Below are 19,071 nucleotides of genomic sequence, written 5' to 3'. Positions count from 1 at the left end.
TGTACACACCTACCTTAAGGAGGTGCCTGACAGCTTTCTGGGGAACACGTTGCAGCAGTTTAAAAGTGTGCCTCTGAAATGACCTGTAAATCAAGACTCTAAAGGACACAAGCAATTTCCACCCATGTGATATAACGACCTTTGTACACAAACTGGGCCTTGGAACTCCCCTCTGCTCTCTCCTTCGAAATTCCAGCTCTCACTAGTTACTGTAATACTGTAAAGGTATCCGCAGTGTAGAAAATGCCTACAAAAATACATGTACACATAATAGGCAAAAGCACAAAGGGACCCAAGGAGAGTGTGCTGTCCCCTGGCAACAGCCTGGCCCAGTCTATGAGCCTCAGCAGCAGGGCACAGCTCACACTGGGCACTGTGCTTTTGGAGTGAATGTCAGAAGTGCAAAGTTCTCAGTTTCGTCACTGTCTGGGCTGCTTTGCTGCTTAACAACACCTCTTTGTCCTGAGAAATCCAGCAAGTAAGCTGTCAGTACAGCACTACTGGTATATGGAAGTCTACACACTAGCACATCTCTTGATACACACACAGAAATATTGCCTGTAACACAGGGAGACCAGCCTGGACAGACACACTGCCCAGCAGTGCTGTTCCCATCAGCCGCCACGAGATGAGCAGGCTGCTGTGCACACTCATGACAGCTGCATAACTGGAGCTCAGCAACTGGGTTCAGGAAAATAAAAAACCAAGAACCAGTAGTTCAAACCATGATCAGAGTGATCCTGGAGATAAGCAAAACCTGTTTCCCTTCTGAAGTCTGTAGAGACACTTCTCCTTCCCTCTGGTTAGGGAGAACAATCAGCCTGGCAGCAGCTCTGGCTCACCCTTCCAACATGTATGTGTTGGAAGCCACAACATCCTGCACAGTTCAAAGTAAAGGAAAGGTACAGTTTGCTGCTTCCCTTCCTTTGCAGGCATTTCCTTTCTTCTGGCTTCTTCACCCATTTTTCTTTACCCCACAACAGGCAATACTTCAACCAACAGCACATTCCCTTATCAGATTGTGACACAACCATTCCGTGCCGACGCAGCACCCTGGTCTTGGTTTCCCAGGCAAGGCGAGTAACCACAAGACATGCAGCATCAAGCAGGAGGAGCCGGAATGCAGCAGACCCACCTTGGCAGGCTGGGAGCGGGCGTCGGGGCCGGCGCTTGGGCGGGAGGAGCCGCGGGCTGCGCGGAGTCGTGGTTGCGCGGCACTCTGCCCATGCGATACCAGATGCCCATGCTGTTCAGCTCCCTGCGAAACCAACACGGCGCCTGAGCTGACGCTGCACGCACGCACCAGCACCAGGCACTGGCGTGCCTCGCCAACACCTTGGTCAGTGAGAACAAGGGCAATTAAAAAAAAGGGAGGGATGAGTTAACTCCTACATCAAACTCAGTAACACTTGTACTTACTTGGACTTTTCTAATGATAAGCTTCACCTCTTAGAAGCTACTACTTGGTAATGACAGGAGCACAAGGCCCTTGCTTTGGTATAACTGCATTCCTGACAACAGCTTTGGAGTGAGGGGTACTTACCCAATGAACGTGTACTGAGGAGGGGCTTGCTTGGACCTCCCCAGGATTCGGATATCGCAGATCGCTGCCTCTGTGGAATCTCGAGGGATGAATTTAATGCACAGCCTCTTCTTTCTGAAAGCTACTTCTTCTGCAAAAATAACCCAGGATACAGGGTGGGTTTTATGCAAGATTAGAGTATAAATGTTATTTATAGTCTCTCCAGGTATTAGGCAGGTAATTACGGCAGAACTGGTGCCAACAAACAGACATATGTCAACAAACCAGTCAGTGCAGTGCCATTCAGAGGGGAATGTTCTATCAGATGTGCTCTTGGCACTGCAATAACCAGATCTCCTCCTGCCTGCTGCAGAGATCAGCTCCCACATGTGCCAGGTGCTGCCCCACAGCACAGAACAGCAGGTGACTGCCAGTTCCGCATGCCTCTCTCACTCCCTTGCTCTTTCTCAGGTAATGTTTGCCTCACTGGCCTGGACAGCCATATCTAACATTCCTCCCACAAGCACTGCCTCTAGGAATGTACCTGGAAGCTTCTGATACAACCAGTCAGCTCATTCTGCTACGTGCTTCCAACCAGCCACTTCCACACCCCTCTGAGGAGGAGCAGGCAGAGCTTGCCATGCAGAGAGGTCGAGTGCAAGAGCTGTCTGTCCAGATCTCACACATCCCAAGTGTTAGTGACATCTCCTGATCAAGTCAGCAGGCACAGAAATGATACTCCCACATGTTTGCCCTGGTTCTTTGCAAGGACAAACCAGATTCTCAAAGCACTAAGTGCCAGAACCTCCCACGAGGCAGCTGTGCTGCTCTGGCCTGTGCTCTGAGGGTGGATGAATGCACTGCACAGCCCTTTCTGCTACGTGTCACAGAGCAATTGCTTCCATGTTATCCATCACGGAAAACTCGAGCCCATCAGAGTTAGGGCTTATCTGTGTAATGAATTCACAGCTCTTCAGGCTGTTTACCAGCACGCAGACACAATCCACAGCCCAAGCTGGTGCTCTCTGTGACCACAGCTGGCGCTGGCACACAGACACAGACCTGCAGTGCCTGGAAAACAATGCTCCATCTCACCCTAAGGAGTCTTGGGGTGAGCAAGGTGAGGTTCCTGTTTGGATGCAGGCACTTGGAAAGCAGGACAGAAGTCTACTGATATACTGAAAATCTAAAGAGCAGACGCTGAATGAAAATCTGGAAAAAAGCAGCAACTACAAACAAGTGCCTGCAAAATAAAAACCCTTCATCTTAATGTGAACAAATATCTCACAACTTAAAATATGCTGTCACTTCAACAGATGGCAAGCAGCCCTGTCTCCATAGGCTCCTCCTGTTTCGTAATCCACACCTTGGGAACCAGCAATCCATTCCAGCCTCTGAAATGTGCTGCTGCACTAGCACAAATAAGCATACAGTGTGAGGTGTGCCAATAGAGCATCTGTGCATGCAGCTTGCAGTTACAGTGGCGCTTTTAGAGATGGTAAATACCTGCATCCCTGAAGTCTAGTCTTCCCCTGCTTTGAAAAAGTAGAGCTTCTGTTTGAAGTGCTTAAAACTCATTTTAGGAGTCTAGGATTTACGGCTTTCTGAAAATCTGCTCAAGACCTAACAAAGAGTAGTGTATTTTAAATGTATTAACTGCAAGTCAGCTGCCATTTTGAGAGGAGCACAGAGACACCTGTAACCATAAATCTAACTCTGAACAAAATCAGTGCCTCTTATTTGACTCTCTCTGCAGGTACAAAGCTGACTACTTGCTTCTGTCTGTGTTCTCTTTCACACGCTTCCTTAGTACAGGCAGTGCCTCTGCTTTAAAGGCTGTCAGTCACAACCCAATGCATTTCAAGTTAATGGCAAAGCCCCCTTCCTCCTTTCCAGCAGGACTTTCACAGAAGTTGAAGCAGCACACAGTAAGGTTCAGCACTCCCAGGGGTCAGCAGGATAAGCAACAATTCTACCTCACACCACACATGCCCAAGAATTTTCCAGGAGCAGAGGCTGACCTGGGAGAATAATCTTCAGAGTCTTTCACTTCCAGGCCACAGGTTCCAATCAGAACCAGAGCACAGCGACTGAAAGCCATCCTCATGTGCTGCAGCCCCAGATGAACCATCCGGTGCATGTAACCCCTTTCTGCTCGCTGCTGGCTGGATTCCATCACCGAGGCGCACTGGGACCGGCCCTCCTGCGAGGAGCAGCTGTGCACCAGGCACCAGCACCGCTGCTGCCAGGCTCTCACGCTCCACTCCCGCGGGGCTTGTCCCCTGCCAGCCCAACGCCCCCGGTGCCTGCTGCACAGCACAGGCCTGCCACCAGACGTGGCTCCAGCTGCTGCTGCCACGGGCCCCAGGGGAGCTGAGCACGCTGTTTGGGAACTGCTCGCTTACATGTGGCAGTGAAGCAATTCTGCCTTGCAGAAATGAGGATGATATTCCCCCTGGACACTGCACTTGTGCCTTGTGTCAGCCAGCACAAACACACCTGACACCCCTCAGCACTTGCTGGCAGGACAGGAGCCCTTGTTCTCCCACAGCAGGAGATGTACAGTGGGAGGGCACAAACACACACCCCCTTCCTTTCAGTGCATTTCTGAACACTCCTTGACACAGCAGCTCTGCTCCTGCTCAGCCCAGTCCATTCTTCAAACTGAAAAAAGAAACTCTGCATTCCTGCCCCAGAGACATGGGACTCTAGCAGGTGAGTGAAGACAGAGACGGGCAGCCCCATTAAACAGCCTGAGGAGGACAAGAAAACCAAAGGCTGTTTCATTGCAGCCCAGAGCTGCCCCTAAATGTGCACACGCCACCCCAGAGAGCAGAGGTGCTGGGAGCATCCCTGTGCCTGGGACACACTCTCCTCTGCCTGACCACACAAGCACTGGCAGACTGAGGAACAGATGCCAACTTACGTGTATCAATGGTCTCCTGGATGGGCATGAAGCCTACAGGTAAGGTGTCTTTGATATCAATGAGCTTCATGTCGACCAAGACATTGCCTAAATGACTCTTTGGAGAGAGAAAAGAAACAGTTGATTATGACAATGTCACCAAATTAAACCCCAGATCTTCCCACCTGCTGAAGCCTGAGATGCCTTGTCATTGTATCTGACCACAGCTTTAGAAATGGGAGAAACATACCAAGGCAACCCTTGCACGTGTCCTCTTGGCAGGAACCAAACAATGACTGACTAGGAAATACCAGACAACTTTCAGCATTCAAAATTCTAACACCTCATCCACTGCCACACTTCCAGATCTTTGGAAGCACAGCCAAATTCTTCCTTTTGCAGGCACAGCAGCTTGAAGTGCTACTTTCACCAAGCTATCCACTGAGCAGGTCGCCTCAGTTCTTACACACTCTACATTTACAAGAGCAACACGACATTTCCATGACAGTAACAGTGAAAAGCATTACAGGATGATGGCTTACGCACACAGAGCCAAAGTTATTACATGCATTAGCTAATTAGTACTGAATAGACAGGGTTCTAGCTCCAAATGCAGCACACTCCAGAAGCACAGGCCATTTGGAACAACACACTTAATTTAGAGTCCATATGAATTCTGAACTCGTGCCTTGTCCTATTAATCAAGGCTGGAAGAGCTCAGAGCCCAATTCAGAGTGACAGCCTCCACAATGGTTTTGAGACCAGATTTTCTTTGCGGTTTTTGATAAAACCAGCACTGCTGCCAATAATCTGGGGTCACATATGAAAGAATACATTTCAGGTACTGCACAGCCTTTATAAACAGAAACATAATACAGCACAATTAAAATTTAATCCCAAGTTACCAAACTGTGTCATTGAGTTTTGCTGTTACTGGTTGCAAAGTACCTTCTTTAGTTTTTATCTGGTAAGAATTTTTCAGACAAAACTGTACTGATTATTTCACTGAAATTCTTACAAAATACTTAAATTTGCAGGCTCTGAAATAGGGGAGGTCAGGTGTGAGTTCATTTTTGGGAGGTCCTGCATTATATGGTCAGCTCCTGACCAGAAGGGTAGGCAGACCTGCAGCCCTGTCCCACCAGACACAAGTGTGGCACACATCCTCTGCCAGGAGCCCCCACCATGCCCAGGGCATCTTGGAGCAAGCAGTGCTGGATGCTGCCAAGCCTGAATGTGTCACTTAACATGGTCCTGGCACAGCAAACAGCAGACGAAGCAGTTGCTGCTGATTCATCTTTCATGTTTTATTTATTTAAGCTGTCTGTGTTACATCAGCGGCAACTTTCTGCTGAACCACCAAGCCCTCTTCAATCAGCAGCAGACAGGTAGAGAGGCGCCCCCAATGAGCTCATTAGCTGCTGGAGCCCCGGGAGTCAGCTCTGCCAGGTGCCCAGCAGAAAAGGGGACAAAGCCCCCAGCTCTGAGAGCCACCATCCAGGGCCTGCCCACACTCTGATGCACCAATGTCAGATGCTGTAAACTGCTGAGAAGGATGGTTCTGCTAAACAGGCACTGCAGACTGCTCTAAGCCAGATACCTGATGTGCATTAACTCTACTAACTACAACAGTGTTCTTCAGGAGAAAAGAGTTCCCAGCGTTTTGATAAACACAAAAGGAACCCCTGAATGGTAAAACTTCCAACCCAAAGAGCAGCACATCAGAGGGAGAGAAGCCTCTTACCTGCCTTCCTCCCAGATGAGGGAACTGAGGCCCCTTAGCCCCCAGGTGCCCCCAGCAGGGAAGCACATCATATATCCCATGTGGTCAAGAGGACTCAGGGAAGGGGAAACTTTTGCTTTAATTTATGCCTCATCAATACGAAGAAAGGACTCCCAAACCACGGTGATCCCAGGGCTCCTGCCAAAAGTCCAACAGGCACCACCTGAGGGTATTTACACCATCTCTGCAGCCAGCAGCTACTCCTGTCCTGCAATTACTTCTGACAACTTCAAATTTTAGGCAGTGACCAATAAACCTAATACTCAAATCAGCACAAACCTATTTAATAGCCTTCCTGCCTACTCCAGGGCTGCTATTCCTGCAGCTGCACACACTTCAGGATGAAAAGCACAATTATTGTCCATCCACCCCAGGAAGTGATATTTCCCATAGCTCTGGAGCTTTAATCTAGATGCAGGCAGGGAAGCAGATGGAGTAAAGGTCAAATGGTGGGACCTGGCAACCCCCAGCTCTACTGCCAAGACCCGTGAGCAGCCCCTGAAGCTGCCATCACTTCTCTGTTCCTGTCACAGTGAAAGCACATGTACAAAATGGTACTTCCAGACCCTGCCAGCTGAGTGGCCGAGAATATCCAAAGCGCGACCAAAAGCAGGATTACCCACTAGATGGAGTGCATTCATTGCAGAAGTCAACAGTTCCTCCAGAAAAAAAGAAAGTTTTCACAGTAGCCTCAACCAAAAACACAGCAGAATGCATGAAGCTCTTGCTGCACACGGTCTCCTCTCCTCCACAGAAAGTGTGGGCAGACAACTGCTGCTAATCACGAAGTAACTCGTACTTAATAGTCAGACCAGATTACAAGAATGTGGTAGCATATGCACAACGTGGGCACATTTTCAAGAATCAGCACCAAAACCAACAAAGCAAGCAAGATAAGCCTGCAATAAAATATCTGTGATGCCCCTGGATTCAGAAACCAACATTTTCTTCACCACCACTACCTACATTGTCTGTTTCTTGAGGAATTTGGGTTACACATCAATCAGGACCATGAGTGTGCAGCACTCATTGCTGCAGCAGGTAATGAGGGTGAGAGGCTGCTAAAATGCAAACGTTCCCTTTTGTGCTTCTTTTATTGCAGAAGATTTTGTCAGCAATTTCTTTCCACAAGAAACACACACAAAATGCAAATATTCTGCCATTGCACTTTGCCTCCTTACTCACCCGAACTCAGCAGAACGCCTGCTTGAATTATAATTGGCTCCATAAAATGAATCATCATGTGGGTAAGCACATACCAGGCACAGATGCAAATCACACAGACACTCAACAAATCGACTTACATTCTCTTTCGAAAATGATCTGGTGAAGCACAGGTACCGTGTGACCTTGGATTTAAACAAGCCATCTTTCCACAGGTCAGCATCCAAGCCATCTGCTGTTTGTGCAACCTGCAAAGAAGAGACAGAGGGAGAGAGGAGACATGTGAGCCAAGATAAAGTTAATACATGTGCAGTACTTCTTCCTCAGAGCTCTCCTAATTAACAGCAGCCCAAACTTTCACAGCATCTCATTAGTTTCTTTGCAAGGTGCAGTGCGAAGAACTTTCAAGAGGAGGTATAAAAAGAAGTTCTAAAAATGCTGTCTCTCAGGAGACCCTTGATTAAAGATGCTCTGACAAAGGCTACTCTAATGAGGAAACTGCAACTTCAGTTACAGTCTCCAAACAATAGTTTGGAAAAGTCAGCACATTGAGGCATTCATTACCACTCTACACACAAGGGCACACCGGGCGAGCTGCGAGGGTCCCTGGAGACAGAGCACAGAAACTGACCCACCCCAGGACTATTTTCATGGAAAGCCAAGGAATTCTGCCTCCCAGGCCAAAAAGCTGCTTCCAAGCAGGTTGGGGAATCCCTGGTCGCTGGTGGGTTTTAGCAGCAGGCTGCACCCTCCAATGCAACCCCACACCCAGCCAAACTGATATCACACGATGGTGCTGGGTAAGGAAACAGACCCTGGACCCTCCACAGGAGAGACAGCACGACGTGCAGGAGAAAATCTCACTGCTAGCTGAATCAAGGAGTGGGCAGGAGGCAGCACCATGCACTGGGGAAGGGCTCTACTCTCAGCAGCTGGGCACTCACCACACACAGAGCAAGCTGGTAAGAGCCCTGGCCCCAAAATGCTTGTTGTAAGAGAGGAGGCAAGAAGGCAAACACAAGCAGAAGGGTAGAAGAAACAAGATTACCCCATCAGACCAACACCCAACTGGCACCTCCAACAGGAGACTCCAGCAGGTTCTGAAGCTCCACATAAGCTGAACTTCTGCCTAATGCCTCTCAGAGGGGGCAAACAGCTCCACAGCAGCTCTTGTAATCACACCGAGCGTGCCCTTGGCCCCAGAGTGGCCTGGAAACAAAGAGCTGACACTTGTCACCTTTGCACCCCTGTTGAGCTGAGCAGGGACGGTGCCGGGCACAGGAAGCCAGAGCTGTGTGCTGACAAGGCCTCCAGTTACCCGGAGGGCACAGACAGGCAAGAGACAGCCTGATCAAAGCAGCAAAGTGCGCTGACTGCTCCCTGAAGTTTGGCAACTGCTGCTCACAAGGGGCCCAGCTCAGGCCAAGCCATTGTACAGCACACACAGCTTTTGTGTTCAGGCTCTGCAAAGAAACACGCCTGATTTTTAAACAGCTACATTTTAAAATAGGATTTCAGCAAAATTTTTTGCTTATTTGAAATCTTTGAATTCAAATCTTTCCTAAACTGATAGTTTAGGAATATGTAAAATCTACAGGCATCTTCCTCTGTGATGGGTAAGTCAGTCCTAGTGAAAAGATATTCAGGAAACAGTCAGTTTGGGAAAACTGCTGGCATACAGGGATGGTTAGCTTGGACTCCAAGCCAGGAGAATGTAAGCATGAATGAACTTGTCAGAGAACTCACGGGGAAAGAAAACAGAGCCATATAAACAGGAAACTTCTTGCATCACCTGCTGGGCTCCTGCAAGCAAGGAGAAGCCCCAGCAAATCTCAAAGCAGAGCTGTGCCTGGCCAGCATGCCCTCAGGACAGGAGCCAAGTGGGAAAGGCCCCAGCAGACCAGGCCAGCAGGACAGGCACTCCACAGCCCCAGCCTGCCCAGTCCTTCTTGGCTGAGAGGCAAGGAATGTGTGAGACAGAGGATCTGTCCCACCTGGCAGTGGGCACAAGGAACGGCCCCTCTCCTCACGAGGCTGGGGGAGACACTCCTCACCGTGTGCTACAAACAGATGGACTTGACAGAGCGACACCCGGTAAGGTGTGAGCCCCCAGTAGGTGCAGGGTGATCTACCTGCTGCACACACTCAGGATGGGGTCACTGCACCACAGTCAGGCCTTTGGCAAGCGGGTCCTTTAAACCTGATCTGCCCCTCTGGCAAAGTCAGGGCTGCTCCTGCTGGGTCTGCAGCTTGCTCAGGCACTGCCCCAGAGCACACCCCACCATGGGCTGGTGCTCAGCCTGCAGCAAAGAACACAGCTGCACAGGAACCACACCTCCCTGCTGTCCCAGGCTCCTGCCTCCCACCTCTCCTCCCCACCCAGACACTCAGTCTTGCCAGTTCGGTTGGATTTTCAGGAATTTAAGTTCAGACACTCTGCATATTTTGGCAAAATCAAGTCTTTGGTGCTTTAGCTGTGAAAAGGCCTGGCCAGTTATTCCAAGTGCCAGCAGTGCATTTGTTTTCTAAGCAGACACAAAGGCAATAGAGATTATGGAGTAACTAAAGCACTACAGAGGAAAAAAGGCCTCTGTCCCATTTGCCAGGACATGCCCCCAGGGCACTGCTGCCTGCCATCTCCAGCTGGGCAGTAGGCTGAGCTCTGGGGCTCCATGTGAACCTGGGAAATGGACCTGGACATCTATAGACATTTAATTTACACCTGGGATGAAGAACCCATGCTCCTGGAGACTTCTTTAAAAGAGAACAAAAGGGAAAATGAAGTTGTTAGTTGGAGAAGGATAAAAATGAAAGGGAAACTGGTAAAGCCTATAAATAACAAAGGTGAATCAAAAAGACCTGGTTACTTCATTGCAAAACTTGAAACCGTCAGTCAAACTACATGAGAAAATACTTCCCCATGCAATCTGAATCCACCTGGAGAACTGAATGCTGCAAGATGCAGCAGTGACACACAAAGCCACTGGATCCCTAAGGGGACTACAATATCCCAAGAAACACTGCTGTAAATGCTTCCCAAAAGATGAGTGTGGCTCTCCTTTCCAGGATGCAGCGTGCACCTCTTACTATGAGGGCTCTAGGGAGCACACCTCTGGGACACAGCTGCCACAGCTGCCACAGCTGCCTTCCTCAAGGCGTCACAGCAATCAGCCGCCAGTGCCTCGTTAAGGAAATTGCATACCTGCAGAAACACAGATCCCAAGACCACCCAGCTCTGCACACTGCCCATGTCTCACAACACCATTTCTCTGCTGTGCTGAGCACTGCGCTTGTGTCCATTCAGCTTCACACTTTTGGGGGCCAGACCAGGCTCCAGAAAGGTCATGGAGAAGCGGCAAAGCAGCACACCTCACAATGCTGCAGCGCACTGACTCACAGACCAGCCACCTTCACAAACACCCAGGCAGGAGCAGCACACTCGTGCATGCCACTGTCCCTTCACATCAGCGTGGCACCCAGCACGGCCCCCTGACAGCAGGTGCTGCACAGGGGACAGACACCAAGGGTGGCTGCAGCACCCAGGCACACTGCTGGGGTGGCAAACTGGCGCGTAAAGTGGCGTGGCAGCCGTGCTGGGGAAGGACAGCACACAGCAGGCTCTGCCCCACGCCCGCTCCCAGGGCAGACGGGGCTCCTTGTGAGCAGACAGGGAGGCAGCAGAGCCAGAGCAAAGGCAGCTCCTCACTGTGCCCCGAGGAGACAGCGACCCACATTCACCAGCATTACACCACCACCATAATTGGATTACGCCACAGGAAGACTCTTTTATCTTGTTTAGTTTAAACTGCGTTAGCGCTGCAACTCCCCATTAAGCCACAGGCAGGCTATCTGGGGTGAGCGTGCTCTCTGCCCAGCCATTTAGGCAAAATGCAATTCTGTTATCACAAGTCTCACACTGTCCCGTGCTTCTTTATCAGGGCAAGCAGCTAATTACACAGCCTGGCTCACACAGGTAATGAGCACTTGGAAAAACACAGTAAATGTAAAAACCTCCCAGGTCTTTAAGGAGCTTTTTCACAATGCTCCCCTTGTGTCCTTACTTCAGCCTGATCCATTTTGTTTCTTCAGACTGAACAAGGTATGAAATCATCCAGAGCTGAAGAGGTGTGAGCAAAGCTCAGGTCAGCTGGCTTCCACTCCTACCATACAAGCTGGGAGGCTCTGGAAACCCAAGGTGTCATATAACATAGTTGGAGCACATCACATAGAAAGGCAAGCAGATGAACTACAGACCAAATCTTTCTCTATAGATCTCTGCAAAGTCAGTATTTTATATTCCACAGTTTGGGACACTGATCTATGAGTAGAAACATCCTGCTGTTGGTTACACAGCAACTAATCCGAGGAACAAGCAGCTGTTGAACAGCAACCTCCCTTTATCTGTTCACACATTCATCTACCCTGTACCCAGCTGCCTTTTCCTGCTGCCAGTCTCCTGCCAAACCTTAGTTTAGAGGTTTGCATTCCGTCTGTCAAAATCATCCTTGCCATTTCAGCTGGATGCAAAACTCTTTGATTCCCTTTCTGGAGTTTCTCATCATCATTGTGCAATGCTGATATGTGGGATTAAACAGCTGACGCGGGATCCATTTATTTAGAGATAGAATTTGTACAATACTTAGGACTCCTTCAGGATGAATGTTAGTAGGATTATTAAATTTGCTTGCCATTGTGGCCAGCTGCTTCAGTAAACCCCTCCTCCAGGAAATTCAGCTCCTCAGGAGTGGCAAAGATGAAGAGGCAAATTTACACCCACAACCCTCTGCTGAAGGAAAGCACTAAGTGCTGTGGGCTGAAAGGTGGGCAGCTGACTACCAAATGACTGCTCACAGCCCAGTTCAAAGGCACGTTCTCTCTGTGCCCCCACCACAGTAAAGGCTCAGCAGTGCAGCACCAAAGCACTGAGAGCAGCAGCTCAGAGCTCTACTTACAACGTCGTATCCAGTGGGTGCTCGGCTGCGGGACGCCAGCACGCCCACGCCGGTGATGGGATCCATCGGCAGCTCGGGCAAGGCATCCGAGAGGTCTCGCACCTCAGGCATCATGGACTGCTCCTGCAAGAAAGGGGCAGGATTAAAGGGCGGCCTGCTGGGCACCACACCCCAGCGGGAGCCAGAGAACCAAGAGCACACATGCATGCCACAGTGCCTGTGCTGACACACCACAGACGGCCAAGGTAAACACAGGATTAGGCCAGACACACCTTATGCACTTTCATTTGCTTTTGATAAGAGAGTATACTTGCGGGCATTACTCTGCAATGCCAAATAGGTTTGAAATTTGGGCTGGCAGCCTCTGAAACTCATTTTGTTGCTTCCATGGGCTGGTCTCCATCTAGCAATGACAGGAAAACCAAAGCTCAATCCCTTCTCTTCCAAAAAGAGAACAAATTTCATCCCCAAGCCAGGCTGGTTGAAGCAGCTCTGTCGTTTTAAACAGCAAGAAATCTGCTCCTAATGGCTTTAGAGGGAGGTTCCCCATCCACCATGGGTGTTAGGACATGCTGGGGGTTCCCCTTGAGTCCTCAGTCCCATCACACGCCCGTCAGCCAGACTGATTTCAAGGAGCAGCACAGATGTCTCTGGCGCTGGATGCAGAACTGCACTGGCTGCAGGGAGCCCAACACCAGGAACACAGAGGAAGCACAGGGTGGGCTGGCACAAAGCAGACAGGCCTTGAGGAGGCCCGAGCATCTTCCAGAAGAGACACATCACCGAGAACGTCAAGGGAGGGAGATATGCAAAAAGGACAGAAGCGGGTAAGACCAACTAATTTTGGAGGGATGCTGCTGCAGGAAGCAGGAGGAGAGGACAAGAAAGGGGCTGAAACAACCGAGGTGAAGGACGGGAAAGGTGCCACTGCCTCAGCGTGTGGCCTCCTGCAGAGGCAGCCAGTTAAAGCAAGTCTTCTCTGGCTTTCAGGCAGGAATGCCCCAGGAAACCGCCCCCCACGCACCCCAAGACAAAGGGCAGTGCTTTGTGGAAACAAGCATCACTGCTGCACAGCCAGACAAGCCGTGAACCAGAGCTGCCTAATTCAATTCCCTCCTCAGAGCAATCAAACCCCAGCATTTCTAGGCCATTCAGATGGCTGGTTACTTACTGCTTCTAGAAAAGGCAGAGGTGAGTACTGGTGCCAGTGGAATTGGGTTTACACTTCACAATGCCCAGTCTGAACAAACATCGTGCTGCAGGCAATAAAAAAGAGCAAGTCTGGGCCCTAAGTAAATAATAATAATGTCACATGAACAGCCAGACTACTTGAGGAGTCCAAAACAGGTGCTAGTGACCAGTAGTGGTGCAAACACTATTGCTGATGAACCAAACAGGAGAGAGCTCTGCTTTAGCACCAGTGTGCTGGACACGCACCCAGCACACAGAGCAAAGGAAACCCTCTTCACTCCCAAAGCAGCTCAAACCTTTGAGCGTGATGCAGCCCGAGCCCCAGGGGCTCCCCCTCCTCTCCCAGCAGGCTCCCTGTCCTCAGGGTGGGCGAGGAGCACAGGACCCTGCTGCAGGAATGCTGGGGGCACTGGCACAGCCATGACAGACCCTGTGCCAATGCGTGTGCCACCCCACAGCTCATCCAGAGACCTCGCCAATAACACAGAACCTCAAACATACAGCGTGGAAGAAACATAATGTGAATTTAACAAAGACCTTACATCTGTATCTTACATGTAATATAAAGACCTTACAATCTGTTCTTCATGAATGTTTTCTGAAACTTCAAGTCACTCAATAGTCTGGTGACTTCTTACTACACATTGGGAGGAGCTGGGAGGTAATGAATGCTGACGTAAGCTTCTCTTGGGCCATTTTGCACTGCAATCCAGGTAAGTGATGATATTCCCCAGTGCGTAAAGAACACCACACGGCAGCACTGCAGGGAGGCAGCTCTGCTCACACGGTGCCTCCAGCACCCCCCAAACACAGCCTGACGGAGTGCGTGCCGCTGAGCGCTGCCCAGCCGTGTCTCACCGTGCTGGGGCCTGGGCAGGGGGCCAGCTGCCCCAGCAGGGACCCCAGCAGCTGCCAGCTGAGCCCGGGCAAGGCTGAGCCGAGGGGCTCCCGGCCCAGCACAGGAGGAGGGCTGGGCGCTCCAACCCGCAGCGCAGTGCCTGCTCAGTCCGCTGGCGCCCTGTCCTCAGCGAGGCAAGAAGGGACCTTTGTGGGAGCCATTGCAGCCCTGCTCCAGGGCAGGGGGAGGGGAGCCGCCATCAATCCTCACTTTGTGCCGGCTCACACAAAGCCCCTCTATGGCGGCAGCAGAGCTGGGCGTGGGGCTGCCTGCCCGGCCGTGGGGGACACCACGGGGTAACACGGCACAGCACCAGCACCGGGCCCCGAGCAGCACCTGCAGCTGCAGCAAGGGCACCAAGCTGCCCTGCCCAGAAAGCCCAGCACCTTCCTGTGCCCCGCGCCTGCAGCCGACAGGGATGGCAGGCACAGCTCCTGCCCAGCACGCAAACCCGCTGTGGCCACTGCAGCGCGGCCAGGCTCTGCCACGCCAGGCCGTCACTGGGCAGAATGACTGAGGATGCATCTGGAACAGACATGGAGCAGCACAAGTCAGTTGCACACTGGGATAAATGTTTTTGTGAACTCTGCACAGGTCAGAGGGGAGTCTCTGGCTGGGCAATCACACAGATCATTAGTTACACTGCACTTCTCTGTGAGAGCATCAAGAAGGTTTGGTTTCTCTTCTATCGAACCTTCTAATTTAAAAATGGAAAAATAAACAGTCAAAGAGGAGATTAAATTAAGGAGCAGGATTCTACAAATACCTCTGTCAGGCAGCTTGTTACTTCAATTCTCTTTAGCGATGTGAGTTTGACCTGCATGCCCAGCCACCACCACAGCGGCCGAGCACTCAGCCCAGGACGTGGCTCTCAGCATCCTGCAGTAAGCTGCCTGTGCCCACCCGCTCACTGCAGGGCTATTCCGGGACCAGGCCAAAACAATGACAAGAACACTTTCCCCGTTAGCTGGGAGCATGCTCCCTGCAAGTTTCCTCAGCTGTGGGGCCACATCCTGTCCCCGGCACAGCCCAGCAGCCAAAGGAAGCCGGATGTGAGCTCTGGGGCAGGAAAAGGCTTCAGAACACTGTGGGGCTGCCCAGACAAAGCCAGCGGGGAAAGAAAGTGTCTCTAAGGAGAAAGTCCCTGTGCATCCTGGCAGCACCAGCCCCAAGCAGCACGCAGCAGAGAGGGTGGGATGGCTGCAGGACAAGATGGACAGGATGCACTCTTGGACAAGCAGCCACCATGCTGCTGGCTCTACCCTGAATGCTTCCCAGCCCTTGAAGCACATGTGCCTCAAGGCAGGAGGCACAGTGCCCCTGGGATCTTGATGCCCAGCTGTAGCAGAGGCCTTCTGGGACTCCACTGGCTTCTGGCACAGCCTTCTTCCCACAACCCATGCCCACAGTCACACACACCTCCCTGTCTGCCAGCACGGCCAAGTTTGGCTGTTTATAGCCTTTCTGCTTGTTCTCTCCCATTTCCTTGTTATGTCATCCGCCTTTATTAGTTTATCCTAGGCGTACTTTTCTGCTGGCTCCACTGACGTGACTGACCACACAGACTGCTGGGCTCTGGCTGGGACACATATACAGCAGAAGAACCCGCTTTCAGAAATGAATGTGTTATTGTGAGTTTCTAGACCATTTTCTGCGCTCAGTGTTCCTTTTCAACAAGTTCAGCAAGTTCAAGAGCTGGTGGGTACATGACCAGATCAGGCCTTTCGATGTGTTTGCTACAGAAACATCATGCTGCCAACAAAGCGGGTCAAGCTCTGGAGTTAAATAGCCAGGGACTTAGATGGAGAATGGTGTTATTGTTTCTTCCTCCAACTACAAGCCCTGCACTTTGACACCGGCTTGCTCTTCCCACAGGCAGAAAAGCATGAGCTAAGGCAAAACTGGAAAAAAAACCAGCTACCTCACTGCATCCCTGCAGTCTGTGGGAAATGGTCCCACAAACCAAGCAGCCTTCTCTCAAAGGCTGTCCTCCATCCCTGCAGGAAGGCACGGCTGCCGCAGCTCACCCACACCGCACACGGCCCCAGCCAGCCTGCTATTTCTGCTCATGGAAAAACAGGAACACAGCATCGTATCCATCGGAAAAACAGGAACCCGCAGTGGCCATCAGCAGCGGGCCTTGGAGGCCACCATCACAAACAGGAAGGATTTCAGTCTCACATTTCACCACCATCGAAGGCATGCCTGGAATCACCTCTGCACACAGGCTCCCTTAGGAGACAGTTGCCCTGCACCAGCTGCAAAATCTACACTTTGTGACTGAATGGGATGGAAACAGGAACTTAAGTGACAGAATGAGCAAAATCGAGACCCTGTATTGCTTCACAGCACTTCTAACTATGGACACACATTTCTGAAGTGTCCTGTTTCGAATTAAAATAGGTTTCCATATGCGGATGACCTTGCACCAGGGCAGCAAAACTGAAATGACATTCGGTTCAGTTATTTCTCTCTTGGCAGAGGTATGAACATGTCTCTGGGGGCTACTGGCACCCTTAAGCCTGGGATTTGCTTTGTCAGAGATGCACGTGGTACAAAAGTCAGATGTCTGTTTCATCTCACACATGCAGAAGTCAAGTTATGCCTTCGTCTAGAAGGGAAGTCCATCTCAGCTAAAAATTACAGGGATGACACTGCCAACCTGCTGCACAACACACAGGCTCCCTTAAAGAATAGATGAGCATGTTCTCACTCAGTTAAAATAAAATACAAAATGGAGAAACCCAAGCTTTAGCCTGAGCAGCTACACACCTGCATATACCGGGCCTGTCTGGTTTCAGTGTTACTGTGACCAAGCTGAGAATGACCCAGCTCTGGGAATCTGCAGACAACACTGAAGAGTGGTGGACCTTTGAAAATAGCTCCAGAAACCTCAGAGAAAGCTTGCAAACCTCCGCGATGCAAGGCACGAGTACTTAAGGCACAGGCAGCTCTGTGTCGCTGCTCCAGGCAGGCTGTAAGCAGTCAGCCAGTGCCACATCTCCAGCCATGCACTGAGCACAGGTAAGATACGGGCAGTCAGGTAGGCCCGTGCTACAAACGCAGCAAAAGACCACATAAAACAGAGGGGGGGTTGTTATTTCCTCTACCCGTCATCAAGAAAAATTTACAGTAAATTCCGGAGCAGGTCAAGGTCACCGGGGCTGTACCCCACGGCTGGTACCCGAGGCCGCTCCTGCAGCTAGCCCAGCCTCGGAGGAGCCGCCGGCTCCCACGGAGGCCCCGGGGCGCTGCAGCCCCGGCCCAGGCGCGAGGTCCCCGCGACAGCCGGCCCCGAGAGCCGGCCCCGAGAGCCCGCGGCAGGCCCCGGCCCGGGGCTCAGCCCGCCCGCCCCGCCCGGCGACGCGGCCGTGCGAGCGCCCCCGCCTCCTCCCGCCGGGCCGGGCTGGCTCCGCCGGGCCGACCCGCAGGGACCGCGGGGCCCGGCCCGGCCGCGGCGGCCGCGGGGACACTTAACTGTTGCCCGTGCGGCGGGCGGCGGGTCGCGGCTCCCCCGGCGCAGGCAGAAGCAGCTCCTCATCGCCCGGCGGAGCCGGCGCGGCGCGGCCCGGCGGGAGGAGCGGCGGCGGGGGAGCGGCCTGCGGGCCCGGGCGGAGCGGCGCGGGGCGGGGAGCGGAGCGGAGCGGAGCGGACGCCGGGCAGGCCCAGGCCCGGGCTCGGGCTCCGCCGCCGCCGCTCCGCGCCCACCGCGGCCGGACCGCGGCGCGCAGGGCCCGGATCCCGCCCCGCCCGGCCCGGCCCCCGCGCCGCCCCGCGCCCCCCACCCGAGCCCCGCGGCCCGGCCCGGCCCGGCCCGTCCCTCGGGACACTCACCGCGGCTGCCGCGCTGCTGCCGCCGCCGCTCCGCCCGGCCCGGCCCCGCCCGGGCACCGGGCTCGGCCCCGGCACGGCCCCGCGGGGCCCGGGGCCACACCTCGCCAGAGCGCCGCTTCCTCGGGAGCAGGGCAGTGCCCGGCGTGCTCCGATCAGCCTCCCTGACCCGACCCCTTCCCCGGGAACGGGGCAGTGCCCGGCGTGCTCCGAACAGCCTCCGCGGGCCGACCCCTTTCTCGGGAACGGGGCAGTGCCCGGCGTGCTCCGAACAGCCTTCCCGACCCGAGCAGACCGGAGGTGCCAGGTGGAAATGCCTGAATAGTTGTGATTTGGACAGTGTAACCTCCTTGTTCCTTCTGAAACGGGCTGCATCCAGGAGATGGGCAGCAGCTGCCGTGGGCTGAGGAAGGGAAAATGGAAAATGGTGTCAAAGAAGCTGGTTATCTTCTCAAGAAGTCCCCGGGGTTGGGAGGAATGAGCGGTTTCAGCACCTACCTTCAATTCATTAAGATATTTGATGCTGTCTCACCATGGCCTGGAAAGCAAAGATATGGTCCAAAGTAGTCAGGGTTTGCCCGGCCGGCTGGGTGTCCAGCCTTCGGGTCCGCTCACAGCACAGAAAACATCCCGAGCAGAGGGTCTGCAAAGGTCTGCTTCTGCTCAACTTAACACGTGCCAGGGTTGAAACTGACAGCACACTCATTGAACTAGCAGATGATGTGAATTGCAGCATGTCGTGGCACAGCAGCATGGTCCATAGCCATCACTACGTGAACCAGTCCTGCAGCTGTCCTGCAGTGCCTTTTGAGCACCTTTCCTGAG

General features: G+C 52.5%; 1 protein-coding gene across 5 annotated transcripts in view; it reads right to left on the bottom strand.

Moving 5' to 3' along the window:
* Nucleotides 1-18,286, bottom strand: part of MVB12B (multivesicular body subunit 12B) — a 53,121-nt gene extending 34,835 nt beyond the window's left edge. For 2 of the 5 annotated variants that reach the window (XM_058038030.1, XM_058038024.1), the window contains exons 1-6: nucleotides 17,894-17,973; nucleotides 12,327-12,449; nucleotides 7,515-7,622; nucleotides 4,449-4,545; nucleotides 1,544-1,673; nucleotides 1,136-1,258 (exon numbers count right to left, since the gene is read on the bottom strand). In XM_058038030.1, coding sequence (XP_057894013.1) covers nucleotides 1,136-1,258; nucleotides 1,544-1,673; nucleotides 4,449-4,545; nucleotides 7,515-7,622; nucleotides 12,327-12,449; nucleotides 17,894-17,956 — 644 coding nt within the window. In that variant the 5' untranslated portion in view covers nucleotides 17,957-17,973. Of the gene's footprint in view, nucleotides 1-1,135; nucleotides 1,259-1,543; nucleotides 1,674-4,448; nucleotides 4,546-7,514; nucleotides 7,623-12,326; nucleotides 12,450-13,497; nucleotides 13,615-17,893; nucleotides 17,984-18,249 lie in introns of those variants that run through there. The other 3 variants (XM_058038029.1, XM_058038025.1, XM_058038028.1) reach the window with 3 other exon arrangements.
* Between the last annotated feature and the right edge of the window lie 785 nt (nucleotides 18,287-19,071).

Source organism: Melospiza georgiana, chromosome 20 (assembly GCF_028018845.1).
Source record: "Melospiza georgiana isolate bMelGeo1 chromosome 20, bMelGeo1.pri, whole genome shotgun sequence".
Lineage (NCBI taxonomy): Eukaryota > Metazoa > Chordata > Aves > Passeriformes > Passerellidae > Melospiza > Melospiza georgiana.
The sequence above is the reverse complement of the archived record's forward strand: the minus strand, read 5'-3'. Positions and strand labels throughout refer to the sequence as shown.